General features: G+C 43.9%; 1 protein-coding gene across 3 annotated transcripts in view; it reads left to right on the top strand.

Moving 5' to 3' along the window:
* Positions 1-14,586, top strand: part of ints3 (integrator complex subunit 3) — a 153,531-nt gene that overhangs the window by 80,369 nt on the left and 58,576 nt on the right. For 2 of the 3 annotated variants that reach the window (XM_073061228.1, XM_073061226.1), the window contains exons 15-17: positions 547-672; positions 12,559-12,688; positions 13,533-13,559. In XM_073061228.1, the coding sequence (XP_072917329.1) occupies positions 547-672; positions 12,559-12,688; positions 13,533-13,559 (283 nt within the window). The remainder of the gene's footprint in view (positions 1-546; positions 673-12,558; positions 12,689-13,532; positions 13,560-14,586) is intronic. The other variant, XM_073061227.1, reaches the window with a different exon arrangement.

The following is a 14,586-nucleotide window of genomic DNA, read 5'->3' as shown; positions in this document are numbered from 1 at the left end:
CTAATCTGGCCGTTCTCCTCATTAACAAGGTGTTTTCACACAACTGCTGGTCACTGTATACTTTTTTTTGCTTTTTGCGCCATTCTCTGTAAAATCTAGAGACTGTTCACTTAAACTCCAGGACAGCATCAGTTTTTGAGATGCCCAAACCACATTGTCTGGCACCAACAATCATTCCACAGCCACGTTTCTTCCCCCAATTTGATGTTTGGTCTGAACAACAGCTGAACCTCCTGACTACATCTGCGTGCTTTTCTGCATCGACTTGCTGTCACATGTTTGGCTGATTAGATATTTGCATTAACGAGCAAGTGTCCCTAATAAAGTGGCCACTGAATGTAGTTGTGGGTCCCTGTGTAAAACTGTCACTCTAAAGCTGTGGACTGATTGCTAAGGTCAAGGCTGATTAATAATGATGGCACTAACCAGGAGGAAATTTACTGCGCATATATTCTCACAGTGCTTGATTCTCGCAAGAGTGTTACGGCATCCTGAACACAAAAGATTCTTGTTTTTTTTTAAAGTGTTAATTTTCTTCACTGGCAGTTAAAATAGAAGAATCTGTTACCATGGATATGGATAACCACGTCACTGACAAGGACCGAGAGGAGAATTGCTATGACAACACAGATGCTGCCTTCAGCGATGACGAGGAGGAGGTGAACAGTAAAGGTAAGCGTGATGCTTGGTCCAGAGGTCGCGCTTGAGACCGAGGCACAGGCAGAACTTGGATCGCTGCATATGGTTTTGGTCTCCCTGTAACAAGAGTCGCAGAGCACAGAAACAGGCCCTTCAGCCCAACTGAGTCTAGGTCTTGGAGTTACAGGCTGGAGCCATACTTGGAGTACTGTGTACAGTTTTAGACAGCCTGTTACAGGAAGGATGTGGCTAAACTGGAAGGGGTGCAGAAATGGTCTCTTGATGAAGGGTCTCAGCTTGGAACATCAACCATTCAAGTTTATTGTCATTCAACTGTACACCTGTAATCAGCTAAATGAAACAACATTCCTCAGGGACCAAGGTACAAAACACAGTGCATATATCACATAAAATAGTAATATTAACACAATGTTAGCAGATTTTAAAATGTATTCTGTGACTGTACAAGTTGACATAAAGTTCATATAGTACATATAGTTTAAATATACAACAGTAGACTGCTACTGGTGCTGGTGCACTGGATAGTAGCACGGTTTTCCCATTCAAAAATGTTGCCTGACCTGCTGAATTCCTTTAGTGTTTTATATGTGTTTATCTGGTGGAACCTCTTGTGTCGGCAGAAAAGGATATTGCAGGCCTACCTGGAGGGAGAGCTTGGCCAGGCTATATCTCTATTCCTTGGAGCAGAGGAGTATTAGGGGTAACCTTATAGCAATGTTTAAAACTAGGGGCATAGATTTGGGAAAAATTTAGAAGGGATTTGAGGGACAACTTCTTTGTGCAGAGGGAAGTGAGTGTATGGAATGAGGAAATGGTTAAGGCAGGTACAATAATAATCTTTATGAAGTACTTGCATAGGGATATGGGCTGAACACATGAAATTGGAACTAGCAGGGTGAGCATCGTGGTTCACAGGATATCGGATGGTAGTGTAGCGGTTAGTACAATGCCTTACAACATCAGCTGTAAGATCGGGGGTCAGTTCCCCCTGACTGCATGGGCTTCCTCTGGGTGCTCCAGTTTCTTCTCACATTCCAAAGATGTACAGTTAGGATTAGTAAATAGTGGAAATCTATGTTGGTGCCAGAAGTATGCCCAGCACAATCCTTGCTGATTTGATGCAAATGGCTCTTTTCACTTTGTTTCCATGTGTTTATGACAAATAAAGCTGATCTTTATGGTGATTTATGTAGGACTAGATGTTAATATCCTTTATTTGCACTCCTGAGACATGCTGCCTAGACTCTGCAGGGTAGCCAAGTGAGTGGTGGTATCTTCTGGTCGCTGCCTTTCCTCAGTGTTTTGCTGATAGGCACACAACACCTCCAGAGGGTTCAGCAGTGAATCCCGGTGTCCCGGGCTCACTCCCTAGATGCCATTCACTCACTTGGGGGCCCAGATGGAATCCTTTCTCTTCATCCAGAGCCACTGACTACCCTTTTCAGCAGCTCTGGAGAGGCCTCTGACTGCTTGTCAGTGTGTCTTCTCTCGCACTCCCAACTCCCGGAGTAGCCTTGATGTTGATGTGGCTACAAATCCTCTGCAGCCTGTTTCGACCGGTCGCACCCTTGCTTTCCAGCCACATTGCTGCAAATTGGCTACAGAAATTAAATGTGAATGATTAAAAAATAAATCTCGATGGTAAACGATAGTTACTGGATTGTTTTTCCAAAAGCCTTATGGTTTGCATGCACTCAGTGCCCACTTTATTAGGTACCTCCTGAGCATATGTTCATGGTCTTCTGCTGCTGTAGCCCATCCACTTCAAGGTTAGACATGTTGTGCATTGAGAAATGCTCTTCTGCATATCACTGTTGTAATGTGTGGGTATTTGAATTACTATTGCTCCCTGTCGGCTTGAACCAGTCTGGCCGTTCTCCTCTGACCTCTCATTAACAAGGAGTTTTTACCCACCGAACTGCTGCTCACTGGATGTGGTTTTGTTTTTCACAGCAGTCAAGAGCAGGGGTTCCCACCTGGGGTCCACAGACACTTTGCTTAATGGTACTGGTCCATGGCACAAAAAAAGGTTGGGAACCCCTTCTCTAGAGGCTGTTGTGTTTGAAATTCCCAGAAGATCAGCAATTTCTGAAATACCCAAATGATCCCTTCTGGCACCAACAATCATTCCACGGTCAAAGTCACTTAAATCACATTTCTTCCCCAGTCTGAACAACAACTCAACCTCTTGACCATGTCTGCATGCTTTTATGCATTGAGTTGCCGCCATATGATTGGCTGATTAGATACTCGCTTTAATGAGCAGGTGTACCTAATAAAGTGGCCACTGAGCGTATGTTCTTCAGGACAGGAAAGGGGCTGCAAGTGCTGGAAGACTGAAATCAAATTGAAAAGTTCCTGAAGTAATCAGCAGGTTGTGCAGCATTTGTGGGGAGGGACATAGTTAATGTGTCTTGTTGATGATTTTTCTGTAGGATCTGAGAAGACTGACGTGCTTAAAATTGGGTAGAGTGAGCAAAAGGAACACCTGTGATAGGGTGGAGGTTGAGAGACAGTGGATGACGCAGATTGGTATTAACTGAAGGCTTACTGATGACAGCTAATCTTTCTGGAATGAGCCTCAGTAGAAGGAAAAGAGAGTTTAAAAAGAACACTTTGTCAATTCCAGCTGGGTTTTACAGTGAGAAGCAAACTGATGTCTGCCAATTCGCTGCACACGCACACACACAAAATGTTAGGAGAACTCAGCAGGTCGGACTGCATCAGTGAAGGAAAATGAACAGTTGATATTTTGGGTCAAGACTTTTCATCAGGACTATCCCTTCTGACCTTCTCTTAAATTTCCACCAACTAATAAAGTATGAATTGAGACCCTTCAGTCCAACCAATCTGTGTTGACCACAGTGCTCACCCTGTTAGTCCCAAATGCCTGCATTCAGCCCATATCCCCCAAAGCCCAGCTCTCCATGTACCTGTCAAAGTGCTTCTTAAATGAAACTATTGCATCTGCCTCAACCACTTCCTCTGGCAATTTGTTCCATATACTCACCAGCCTGTGTGGGAAAAAGTTGCCCCTTGGGTCCTTTTAAATCTTTCCCCTCTCACTGTAAATCTAGGTTTGGTCTCCCCAGGGAAAAGACAGTACAGGAACAGGCACTTCAGTCCACAGTGTTGTGCTGAATCCATTAAATTAGCAATTAAATGGCTAACTAAACTACGTAATCCTACACAACATTCCTATCCTTCAATTTTCCTCACATTCATGTGTCTAAAACATCTCTTAAAAATCCCTAATGTTTCTGCCTCTACCATTGCCTCAGGCAGCACATTCCAGACACCGACTCCTCTACCCTTCACTTCTCCTTTAAAATTACCCTTTCTCACCTTAAATGCATGCCCTCTGGTATTAGATATTTCAACCCTTGGAGAAAGATACCGATTGTCCACTCTATCTATGGTGCTCATAATCTTATAAACCTCTATCAGATCTCCGCTCAGCCTCCAACACTCCAGTGAAAACAACCCAAGTTTGCCTAAACTCTCGTTATAGCACCTGCCCTCTAATCCGGGTAAAATCTGAGTAAATCACTTATGTACCCTCTCCAAAAGTCTCATCATCCTTCATATAATAGTGACCAGAACTGTGCAATACTCCAGATGCGGCCTAACTAGAGTTTTATAAATCTGCAAAATAACTTTCCAACTTTTGAACTCAGTGCCTCAATTAATAAAATCAAGCATGCCATATACTACCTTAAACACCCTGCCAACCTGTGTAGCCACTTTCAGGGAGCGAGGGACTAGAACTCCAATATCCCTTTGCTCATCAACACTTAAGGATCCTGCTCAGTGAACTTATCAAGGTGTAACACTTCCCATTTGACTGGGTTAAACTCCATTTGCCTTTTCTCATCCCATATCTGCAAATGATTTATATCCTGTTGTATTCTTTGCCAATCTTCTATGCTATCTCCATTATCACTGATCTGCACATTTACTAACCCACCCATCTACATTTTTATCCATGTCAAACAGCAGAGGTCCCAGTACAGATTGTTGCAGAACATCACTAATTACAGACCTCTAGCTAAAATGTTCCTTCGACCAATGCCCTTGTCTTCCTTGGGTGAGCCAGTTCCAAATGACCAATTCACCATAGATCCCATGCATCTTAATCTCCTGGATGAGCCTCTCATGAGACCTTGTCAAATGCCTGACTAAAATCCCTGCACACAACATCCACAGCTCTACCTTCATCAATCACCCTTGTTGTCAAAAAAAAAATCAATCAAGTTAGTAAGACATAAATTTCCCTGCACACAGACATTCAGGCTCTTCCTGATTAGAATATGGTTTTTCAAGTACTCATAAATCCTATCCCTAAGAACTGCTGATGTGAGATCCACTGATCTGTAGTTTTCAGGATTATCCCTAGTTCCCTTCTCAAACATTAGCTACTTGCCAGTCATCTGGGATGTTGCCTGTGGCTAAAGAGGACATGAAGATATTGGTCAATGCCTCAGAAATCTTTTCACAAATCTTTTCTCTCTCAATAACCTGGGATATATCCCATCAGGTCCTGGGGACTTATCCACCTTAAGCAGCTGTGGAGGCCAAGACTTTAGGTATATTTAAAGCAGAGGTTGATAGATTCTTGATTGGTCAGGGCATGAAGGGACATGGGGAGAAAGCAGGAGATTGGGGCTGAGGGGGAAAATGAATCAGCTGTGATGGAATCGTGGAGCAGGCTCGATGGGCCAAATGGCCTAATTCTGCTCCTATGTCTTGTGGTCTTAATACTCTTCAAGAGACCCAACACTACCCCCTCTTTTACCTCATTGCCCCAGCATACCAATATGTTCACCACTGATCTCCATATCCTCCACATTCGTCTCCTTGGTAAATACTAATTTAAAATACTCATTAAGGACCTCACCCACCTCCTCTGCATCCAAGCAGATGTTTTCTTCCCCTCCCACCCCCCCCCCCCCACCCACCCACCCTTGAGTGCTCTTACTCTCTCCCTAGTCATCCTCTTGTTCTTAAAGTATGTATAGAATGCCTTGGAATTCCCTTTAATCCTACTTTTCATGGCCCCTCCTGGCTTTCCTAATTCACTTCTTACAATTTAGAATTTACTTAAATCTTGCATCCATCCCATGACATGAGGGAGTAAAAATCTTTGCATTATGACTCCGTCACAATGTACAGACATGTGAATTTAAAAGCCTAATAGCTTGTAGAAAGAAGCTGTCCCGTAGCCTGTTGGTACTGGTTTTAATACTGTGGTACCGTTTGCCAGACAGAAGCAGCTGTAGTGGGTAACTGGTGTCCCTGATGATCTTCCTGGCCTTCTTTCTGCACATGCTGCTATGAATGTCCTCAGTGGAGGGAACCACATCCAGAGATGCATTGGGCTGTCTGTACCTCTCTGCAGTGCCCAGCGATCAAGGTTGATGTAGTTCCTATACCAGTTCTTGAGTTCTTTTCTAGATCATCAAGAGCTTCGTTTGATTGTAGCTTCTCTAAGCTTTACATACTTTTCCTTTATCTACCTGACTAAATTTATAACTTCTGTTGAGATCTGAGGTTCTCTTACCTTACCGTCCTTGTCTCGCCTTCTGACTGGAACATACCTGTTGTGTACTCTGTCCAGCTGGTCTTTTAACATCCTCCACATGTTAGATGTGGACTTGCACTAAAACAGCTGTTCCCAGTTAACTCTCCTTGTTATTTTTACACCTCTCCTTAATCTGCCTGCATATCTGTTCCTCAATGTCTGTAATACAATTCCTTCAGAGTGATTGAGTTCTACCCATATAGGCTCAGCGCACAAGTACTCCAATTCTCCCCTCTGAATGCAGCTCTGATAAGTAGTGCAACTCTCCCATCTCTTTTACCTTTCTCTCAGTCTTTTCTAAAGCATCGAAACCCTGGGACATTAATCAGAGTCAGGTTTAATATCACAGTATATGTCATGAAATCTGTTAACTTTACGGCAGTAGTGCAATGAAATACATGATAAATGTAGAGAAAAAAACTAAATTGCAGTAAGTAATTTAGTACACACACACACACACACACACACACACACACACACACACACACACACACACACACACACACACACACACACACACACACACACACAGAGTGGCATGCTAAAATTTGAACACCCCTGTTCTCTGTTACTGTGAATAGTTAAGTGAGTAAAAGACAAACTGATCTCCAAAAGTCATAAAGTTAAAGATGAAACATTCTTTTCAACATTTTAAGGAAAATTAGTTTATTATTTTTGTTTTGTACAATTTTAGAGTGGGGGAAAAAGGAAAGGAGCATCATGCAAAAGTTTGGGCACCCCAAGAGATTTGAGCTCTCAGATAATTTTTACCAAGGTCTCAGACCTTAATTAGCTTGTTAGGGCTTGTTTAGGGCTATGGCTTGTTCACATTCATTGTTAGGAAAGGCCAGGTGATGCAAATTTCAAAGCTTTTTAAATACCCTGACTCCTCAAACCTTGTCCCAAAAATCAGCAGTCATTGGCTCCCCTAAGCAGCTGCCTAGCACTCTGAAAATTAAAATAAATGATGCCCACAAAGCAGGAGAAGATAGCAAAGCATTTTCAGGTAGCTGTTTCCTCAGTTCGTAATGTAATTAAGAAATGGCAGTTAACAGGAATGGTGAAGGTCAAGTTGAGGTCTGGAAGACCAAGAAAACTTTCTGAGAGAACTGTTCATAGGATTGCTAGAAAGGCAAATCGAAACCCCTGTTTGACTGCAAAAGACCTTCAGGAAGATTTAGCAGACTCTGGAGTGGTGGTGCACTGTTCTACTGTGCAGCAACACCTGCACAAATATGACCTTCATGGAAGAGTCATTAGAAGAAAACCTTTCCTGCATCCTCACCACAAAATTCAGTGTCAGAAGTTTGCAAAGGAACATCTAAACAAGCCTGATGTATTTTAGAAACAAGTCCTGTGGACTGATGAAGTTAAAATAGAACTTTTTGGCTGTAATGAGCAAAGGTATGTTTGGAGAAAAAAGGGTGCAGAATTTCATGAAAAGAACACCTCTCCAACTGTTAAGCACGGGGGTGGATCGATCATGTTTTGGGCTCATGTTGCAGACAGTGGAACGGGGAACATTTCACTGGTAGAGGGAAGAATGAATTCAATTAAATACCAGCAAATTCTGGAAGCAAACATCACACCGTCTGTTTTTTTAAAAAAAAAAGAGCTGAAGATGAAGAGAGGATGGCTTCTACAACAGGATAATGATCCTAAACACACCTCAAAGTCCACAATGGACTACCTCAAGAGGCGCAAGCTGAAGGTTTTGCTATGGCCCTCACAGTCCCCCAACCTAAACATCATCGCAAATCTGTGGATAGACCTCAAAAGAGCAGTGCATGCAAGACAGCCCAAGGATCTCACAGAATTAGAAGCCTTTTGCAAGGAAGAATGGGCAAAAATCCCCCAAACAAGAATTGAAAGACTCTTAGCTGGCTACAGAAAGCATTTACAAGCTGTGATACTTGCCAAAGGGAGTGTGACTAAGTACTGACCATGCAAGGTGCCCAAACTTTTGCTTTGGGCCCTTTTTCTTTTGTGTTATTTTGAAACTGTAAAAGATAGAAATAAAAAAGTAATCTTGCTTAAAATATTAAAAAAATGTGTCACTTTAACTTTATGCCTTTTGGATATCAGGTCATCTTTTACTCACTTAGCTATTCACAGTAACAGAAATTTTGACCAGGGGTGCCCAAACTTTTGCATGCCACTCTATATATTATATGTCTCTTAAATAGTTAAAATAAGTTGAGCAAAAAAAGATAGAAATAAAAAAAGTAATGAGGTAGTCTTCATGGGTTCAATGTCCATTTAGAAATTGGATGGCAGGGGGGAAGAAGCTGTTCCTGAATCACTGAGTGTGTGCCTTCAGGCTTCTGTACTTCCTTCCCAATGGTAGCAATGAGAATGAGAAGGTAGTATGTCCTGGGTGGTGGGGGTCCTTAATGATTGACACCATCTTCCTAAGGCATTGCTCCCTGAAGATGTCTTGGATACAATGGGGGCTAGTATAGTGCTGACTCATTTTGAAACTTGCAGTAGTCACACCTCTTCTCCCCCCCCCCATACCAGACAGTGATGCAGTCACAGAATGCTCTCCATTTGTACAAGTTTTCAAGTGCTTTAGTTGACAAAGCAAATTTCAAACTCCTAATGAAATATAGCAGCTGCCTTGCCTTCTTTTCGGCTGCATCGATATGTTGCATCCAGGTTTGGTCCTTGGATATTGACACACAGGAACTTGAAATTGCTCACTCTCTCCACTTCTGATCACTCTGAAGATTGGTTTGTGTTCCCTCATCTTACCCTTTCTGAAGCACCCATTCCTGGCCCCCTCTCATCCAAGTCTCTAAAATTGTCATAACATCATAGTTGCATATATTGAGCCATGCTTAAGTTCGTCACCTTTATCCATAATTAAAATACATAAAATTGAAATTCCCTCCACTTTCTGACCTGGTGTTCAGGTTTCTATCCCCCTGCTAAACTAGTTTAAACCCTCCCGAGTTACATTAATGAACTTCCTGGCTAGGATATTAGTTTAGATGTACCCGTCCCTCCCTGACCCAGAAAAGGTTCCAATTATTGAAGAATCTGGAACCCAGACCCCTGCACCAATTCCTCAGCCACTCATTCATCTGTACTATCATCCTATTCCTGCCCTGACTGGCACGTGTTACTAGGAGTAAACCAGAGATCCTGCTATTCAGCCTTTTTCCTAACTCCCTATACTCACTGCACAGGACCCCCTTCCCCCTTTCTTCCTGCGTCATTGGTGCTAATGTGTACCACGACTCCCTCACCCTCCCTCTTGAGAATCTTTTACAGCCGCTCTGAAACATCTTGGACCCTAGCACCCGGGAGGCAACACACTATCCTGGTATCTCTTTTGAAGCCACAGAATCTCCTGTCCGTCCCCCTAACTATAAAGTCTCCTGTCACTGTCACTCTACCTGACTTTACCCTTCCCTGCTGGCTTCAGAGCTGGCCACAGTGCCACTGGCCTGGCTGCTGTTGCTGTTGTGCCCCGATAGGTCATTCCTCCACACCCCCATATGCATCCAAGCTTGATGCTGAGGAAAATGGCCACAGGGGAACCCTGCACTGACTGCTTATTCCCCTGGTGGTTACCCATCTACTATTCGAAGCCTGCACTCTGGGTGTGGCTACCTCTGTAAAAGTCTCTTCTATGAGGTTTTCAACCTTCCAGATGGTTCTGAGCACATCCAGCTACAGCTCCAGTTCTTTAATCTTGTCAGTCAGGAGCTGAAGTTGGATGCACTTCTTGTACCTGTAGTCTTCTTGAAGGCCATTAGGTATCCTGAAATCTCTCATTTTACAGGAGGAGCAAACCACTGCCTTAACTACCATCTTGCCTACACTTGTTATACCCTTGGCTCTAACTTCTCAGGTTTAAGTTGTAGCCTCTGCCTGTTCTTGCTGAAGCCTGTTGAGCCAAAGCCTGACCACTCCAACGATGGCTGCTCCACTTAAACTTCGCTTCTTTTTATCGGCCCTTGCTCAGTTACTAATAACCCAAGCAATCTCCTACTTCACGGACAAGTCCCAATGAGCTCCACTCGCTTTTTAGAACTGGCACGTAAAATCCACAAGGAACTGTCACCAACTCACTCTACAATCTCCAGCTCCAAAGACCTTATCACTCAATTTTAAACATTTCTCTTAAGTCACCCCTCATTCTCCTGCCTTGCAACAAATAAAGTCCTAGCTTGGCCATCCTCTCTCTATAAGTCAGGTTTTTGAGTCCTGGCAATGTCCTTGTAATCTTTTCCGCACTCTTAGCTTTTTGGAAACACGAGCAAAGAAAATTAGTATCGAGTCCTATGGAACACATTTGCTAATAACTTTCATTCACAGCCTGGTATAGAGGCTGCAATGCACAGGATTGCAAGTGGCTACAGAAGGTTGTAGACTGCTGTCTCCTCCATCTCCCAGCCTCCGCCTTTGGCAGGGGTTCCTCACCCCACCCCACTGTCAATGAGCCCTTCAGCCCCTGCTCCCCTTCTCTTCAACATACAACGTCACCGGAGAGACACTGAATCTAGTGGATATAGAAGTGTTATATTCAGCAAAAATGAGGAACAAGCATTATATTGAGACACCCTTGTAAGAAGAGGCCTGCTTCACCCACTATTATTGGCACTTTTATATGCTGAAGATCAAAGGTAACAGCAGGCAAATCTACAGTTACAATGTATTCACAATGCTTCCTTTGGATAACGTATAGTTTTTCAACGCATCCTTCTTCACACCCACACTCCAGACACCCAAACTGAATGTTAATCCCCACTGGCTCTCTCTCTGGATTTATGCATATGCAGTTATCATGTGAATGGGTGTTTCCTGGTTTGTAATCAACCCCAATTTGCAGCTCCAGGGGGGGGCTTCTGTTCAGAGCTGCGTTTTAAATTCAATCTGCGACCCACAGTCAAATCTGAAGATTGGTCGCTGGTGAAATTAATATTTGCTAAATACCCTAACTCCAGAATACGCCCTAACTGACACACTGCTTGGGCCTTCTGCCAGCTCCAGATCTTTTCATCTCTACTTGCTGACAAGGCATTAACCTGCTCAACCACCAGTCCCTTCACCTATTGCAACCTCACCCCTTTCTGAATGCACTGCCGTCCACTCTCTCTACAAAAAAAAGCCCCGATGAAATATTGAAACGTCAACTTTTCATTTCCCTCCTTAGATGCTGCATGACCTGCCTGACTTCCTCCAGAATTTTGGGTGTGTTGTTCCAGATTTCCTGCATCTGCAGTCTCCCTCGTGTCTTGCCATTTGCTTGTGTTGGGATGACATTTTTATACAAGACATAGGGCTTGTGTGTGGATTTGTTTTTTTTTAAGATTTATACCGATGAAGTACCCTTTCCTGTGGGATTCCTGCCCTGTCAGGTTCAGTCTCACCACTCATGCAGGATTTCAGACCAAAACGTCAATAATTCCTTTGTACCCCCATAGATGCTGCTCGACCTGCTAAGTCGCTCCAGCACATTGTTTATTGAGTCTGGGTTAGCCTTATGGTAATTTAACCCTCTGCCACCATTACAGCCTTAAGAGTGGCTGCTGAGGATGAACTGATTCATTCTGTTAAATTCACACCTTTGACGTGCTTTGTGACGCGTTTTGTGTTCAATGTGGAGTATTGTGTTTTGTTGTGGTCACCTCATAGGAAGGGTGTGGAAGCATTAGAGAGCGTGCAAAGGAATTTTGCCAAATGCTACTCTGGATTAGAGAGCATATCTTATGAGGAAAGGTTGAGAAAGCTAGGGCTTTTCTCTTCGGAGTGAAAGAAGATGAGAGGTGACTGGATGGAGGTGTATCAGATAAGAGTGGACTCCCAAAGACATTTTCCCAGTGTGGAAATGCCTGACACAAGAGGCATAGTTTTAAGGTGATTGGAGGGAGGTTCAGAGGGGATATCAGAAATTTTTACAGTGACATAGGTGCGTGTGGGGGTTGTGTAGAGGCAGATACGTTAGGGACATTTAAGACCATAAGACACGAGCAGAATTAGGCCACTTGGCCCATCGAGTCTGCTCCTTTTTTTTCCTCAGCCCTATTCCCTGGCCTTCTCCCCGTAATCTTCGGTGCCATGGCCAGTCAAGAACCTTTCAATCTCCGCTTTAAATACACCCAACAACCTGGCCTCCACAGCTGCTTCTGGCAACAGATTCCAAATTTTAAGTGACTCATAGATAAATGGATGGAAGAAAAATTGATGAGTATGCAGGAGGGAAGCGTTAGATTGATCTTAGAGTAGGTTAAAAGCTCGGCACAAGATTGTAAGCTGAATACTATGCTATACTGTTGTATGATCTATGATCTATGTTCATCTTAAAGGGAAGAAGCGTGAATTCCGATTTCATCCAATTAAAGAAGCCGTTGTGGAGGAGCCTGTCAATATCACACCCTACTTGGACCAGCTGGATGAAGCACTGAGGGAAAAGGTGTTACTCATTCAGAAAGGACGGTATGGAGACAAAGTATCACGGGGTTGCTTAAGCCATTTCTTTTCCAGGAAGGGTATAGTTCCAGATCCTGAGCGGGGCAATCTGTCTGGTTCAGTTCAGTTCACTGCTGTCCCGTTTCCTGCCTGATCCCACAGTTCCTGTCGTGTTTATAAATTTCATCAATCAGTTTGCCTTCCTGTCTGACCCCGTGTAGCTGCGATGGTTTGTATTCCACATGGTGACTTTCCCTGACAGATATCAGCACCTTGTGCATCTTATCTCAGTGAAATGAATGTGCTGAAGTTGATTATGTTTGGTAGAAAAAGAGAATGTATCACAACCACAATCCTGCAAACCCCCCCACATCAGGGCCCTCGCCGTGTCTTGGTGCTCAGGGACAGCGGGGCCCACGCCAGCTTCTGGTCTTGAGACAATGGGGCCAGGTACTGATCTCTCTGAGCAGGACACGATAGGAGAATCAACTTAACTGTTGTGCTCAGTCCCGTGCAGTATTTGGCCCATGACTCTCTGCCTTGAAAAAGTGCTTGAGTCGCTGTGCTGATATGAAGACTGGTTTGGATTGAGCAGTCAAAGGATGCAGGTGGGCGAGTAGCGGAGAGAGCCATCTGTAATTGGATATTGCGTTGGCCACTCTCCAGGAGGGTGGCAAGCTAGCAGCCTACTTCCTTTGTAGGCTCCAGTTTGGCCAGGACACTCATGAAACGTGGGGTCCCAGTACACAGGTCTGAAAAGTCAGGGAGCAGATAATTGTGACTGAAGATGTTGCAATTGAATCGACTCAATGGTGACTAACCTTTTTTTGCTTCCTGTCACCCACCAAACCTGCCCACCTCATCCCTACAGAGAGGAAGATAACGACAACTATCGCACGTAAGCACTTTACCATTGGTCACCTTTTCTCCTGTGCTGTACTGTGAAAGACCAAACCCCCACCCCACCCCTTAATATCTTGTCTGGGGCAGGATGAGGCGGAGAGGGATTTAAGTGAAGGTTGCTGGTCTTGGTAGCAGTTCCAGACGTCTGAGTTGAGATAGATCGATCTAGTGTTAGGCAAAGATTCTCTCTGTGCCTTCCATATTCCTTGGTCTAGGAGGGAGAGCTTTGGCCAGGGGTTGAGGTTTGAAATATCAACTTCGGGGGGGCTAATCCAGGGGAGATTTGTTTTCACCTTCACGTTTTATAATTACTTTGGCAATGGAAATGTGACTGAGGTGACTGCAGTTTGAAAGGATGAACCCTTAGATTAGTTTACAGCCTATAACTCAGTACGGAGAATCTGTTATTCTAGATATAAACTCTGCAAATCCATTGATTCAATTCCAGCTTGTAACTCACTACTAGGTATATGTTATTCTGGACATGAACCTGATGAACCCCTCGATCAGTTTCTAGCCTATAACTCACTGCAGGGTACGTGTTGTTCTACATATAAACCTTGTGAACCCCGCAATCTGATCTGTTTGTTTGTGTATTTATTTAACGATACAGCATAGAGTCAGCCATTCCGGCCCTTTGAACCACTCTGCCACAATCCCGGTTAACCCTAACCTAATCACAGGACAATTTACAATGTCCAGTGAGCCTGCCCGGTACATGTTTGGACTGTGGGAGGAAACCAGAGCACCCGGGGAAAGCTTGTGCATTCCAAGAGGAGGATGTACAGAGACTCCTTACAGATCGGTGCTGGAATTGAACTCCAGTCTCCAGTACACAGTGAGCTGTAATTGCGTTGTGCTAACTGTTATGTTACCGTGGCGTATCCAGCCTGGAACTCATTAATAGGTATATATTGTTTTAGGTATAAACCTCTATAGCTGGGGCATGGTAGTGTAATAGAAACATAGAAAATAGGTGCAGGAGTAGGCCATTTGGCCCTTAGAGCCTGCACCACCATTCA

The sequence above is a fragment of the Hemitrygon akajei genome, chromosome 11 (genome assembly GCF_048418815.1).
Source record: "Hemitrygon akajei chromosome 11, sHemAka1.3, whole genome shotgun sequence".
Lineage (NCBI taxonomy): Eukaryota > Metazoa > Chordata > Chondrichthyes > Myliobatiformes > Dasyatidae > Hemitrygon > Hemitrygon akajei.
Note: the sequence above shows the minus strand (reverse complement) of the source record. Positions and strands in the feature narration are given on the sequence as shown.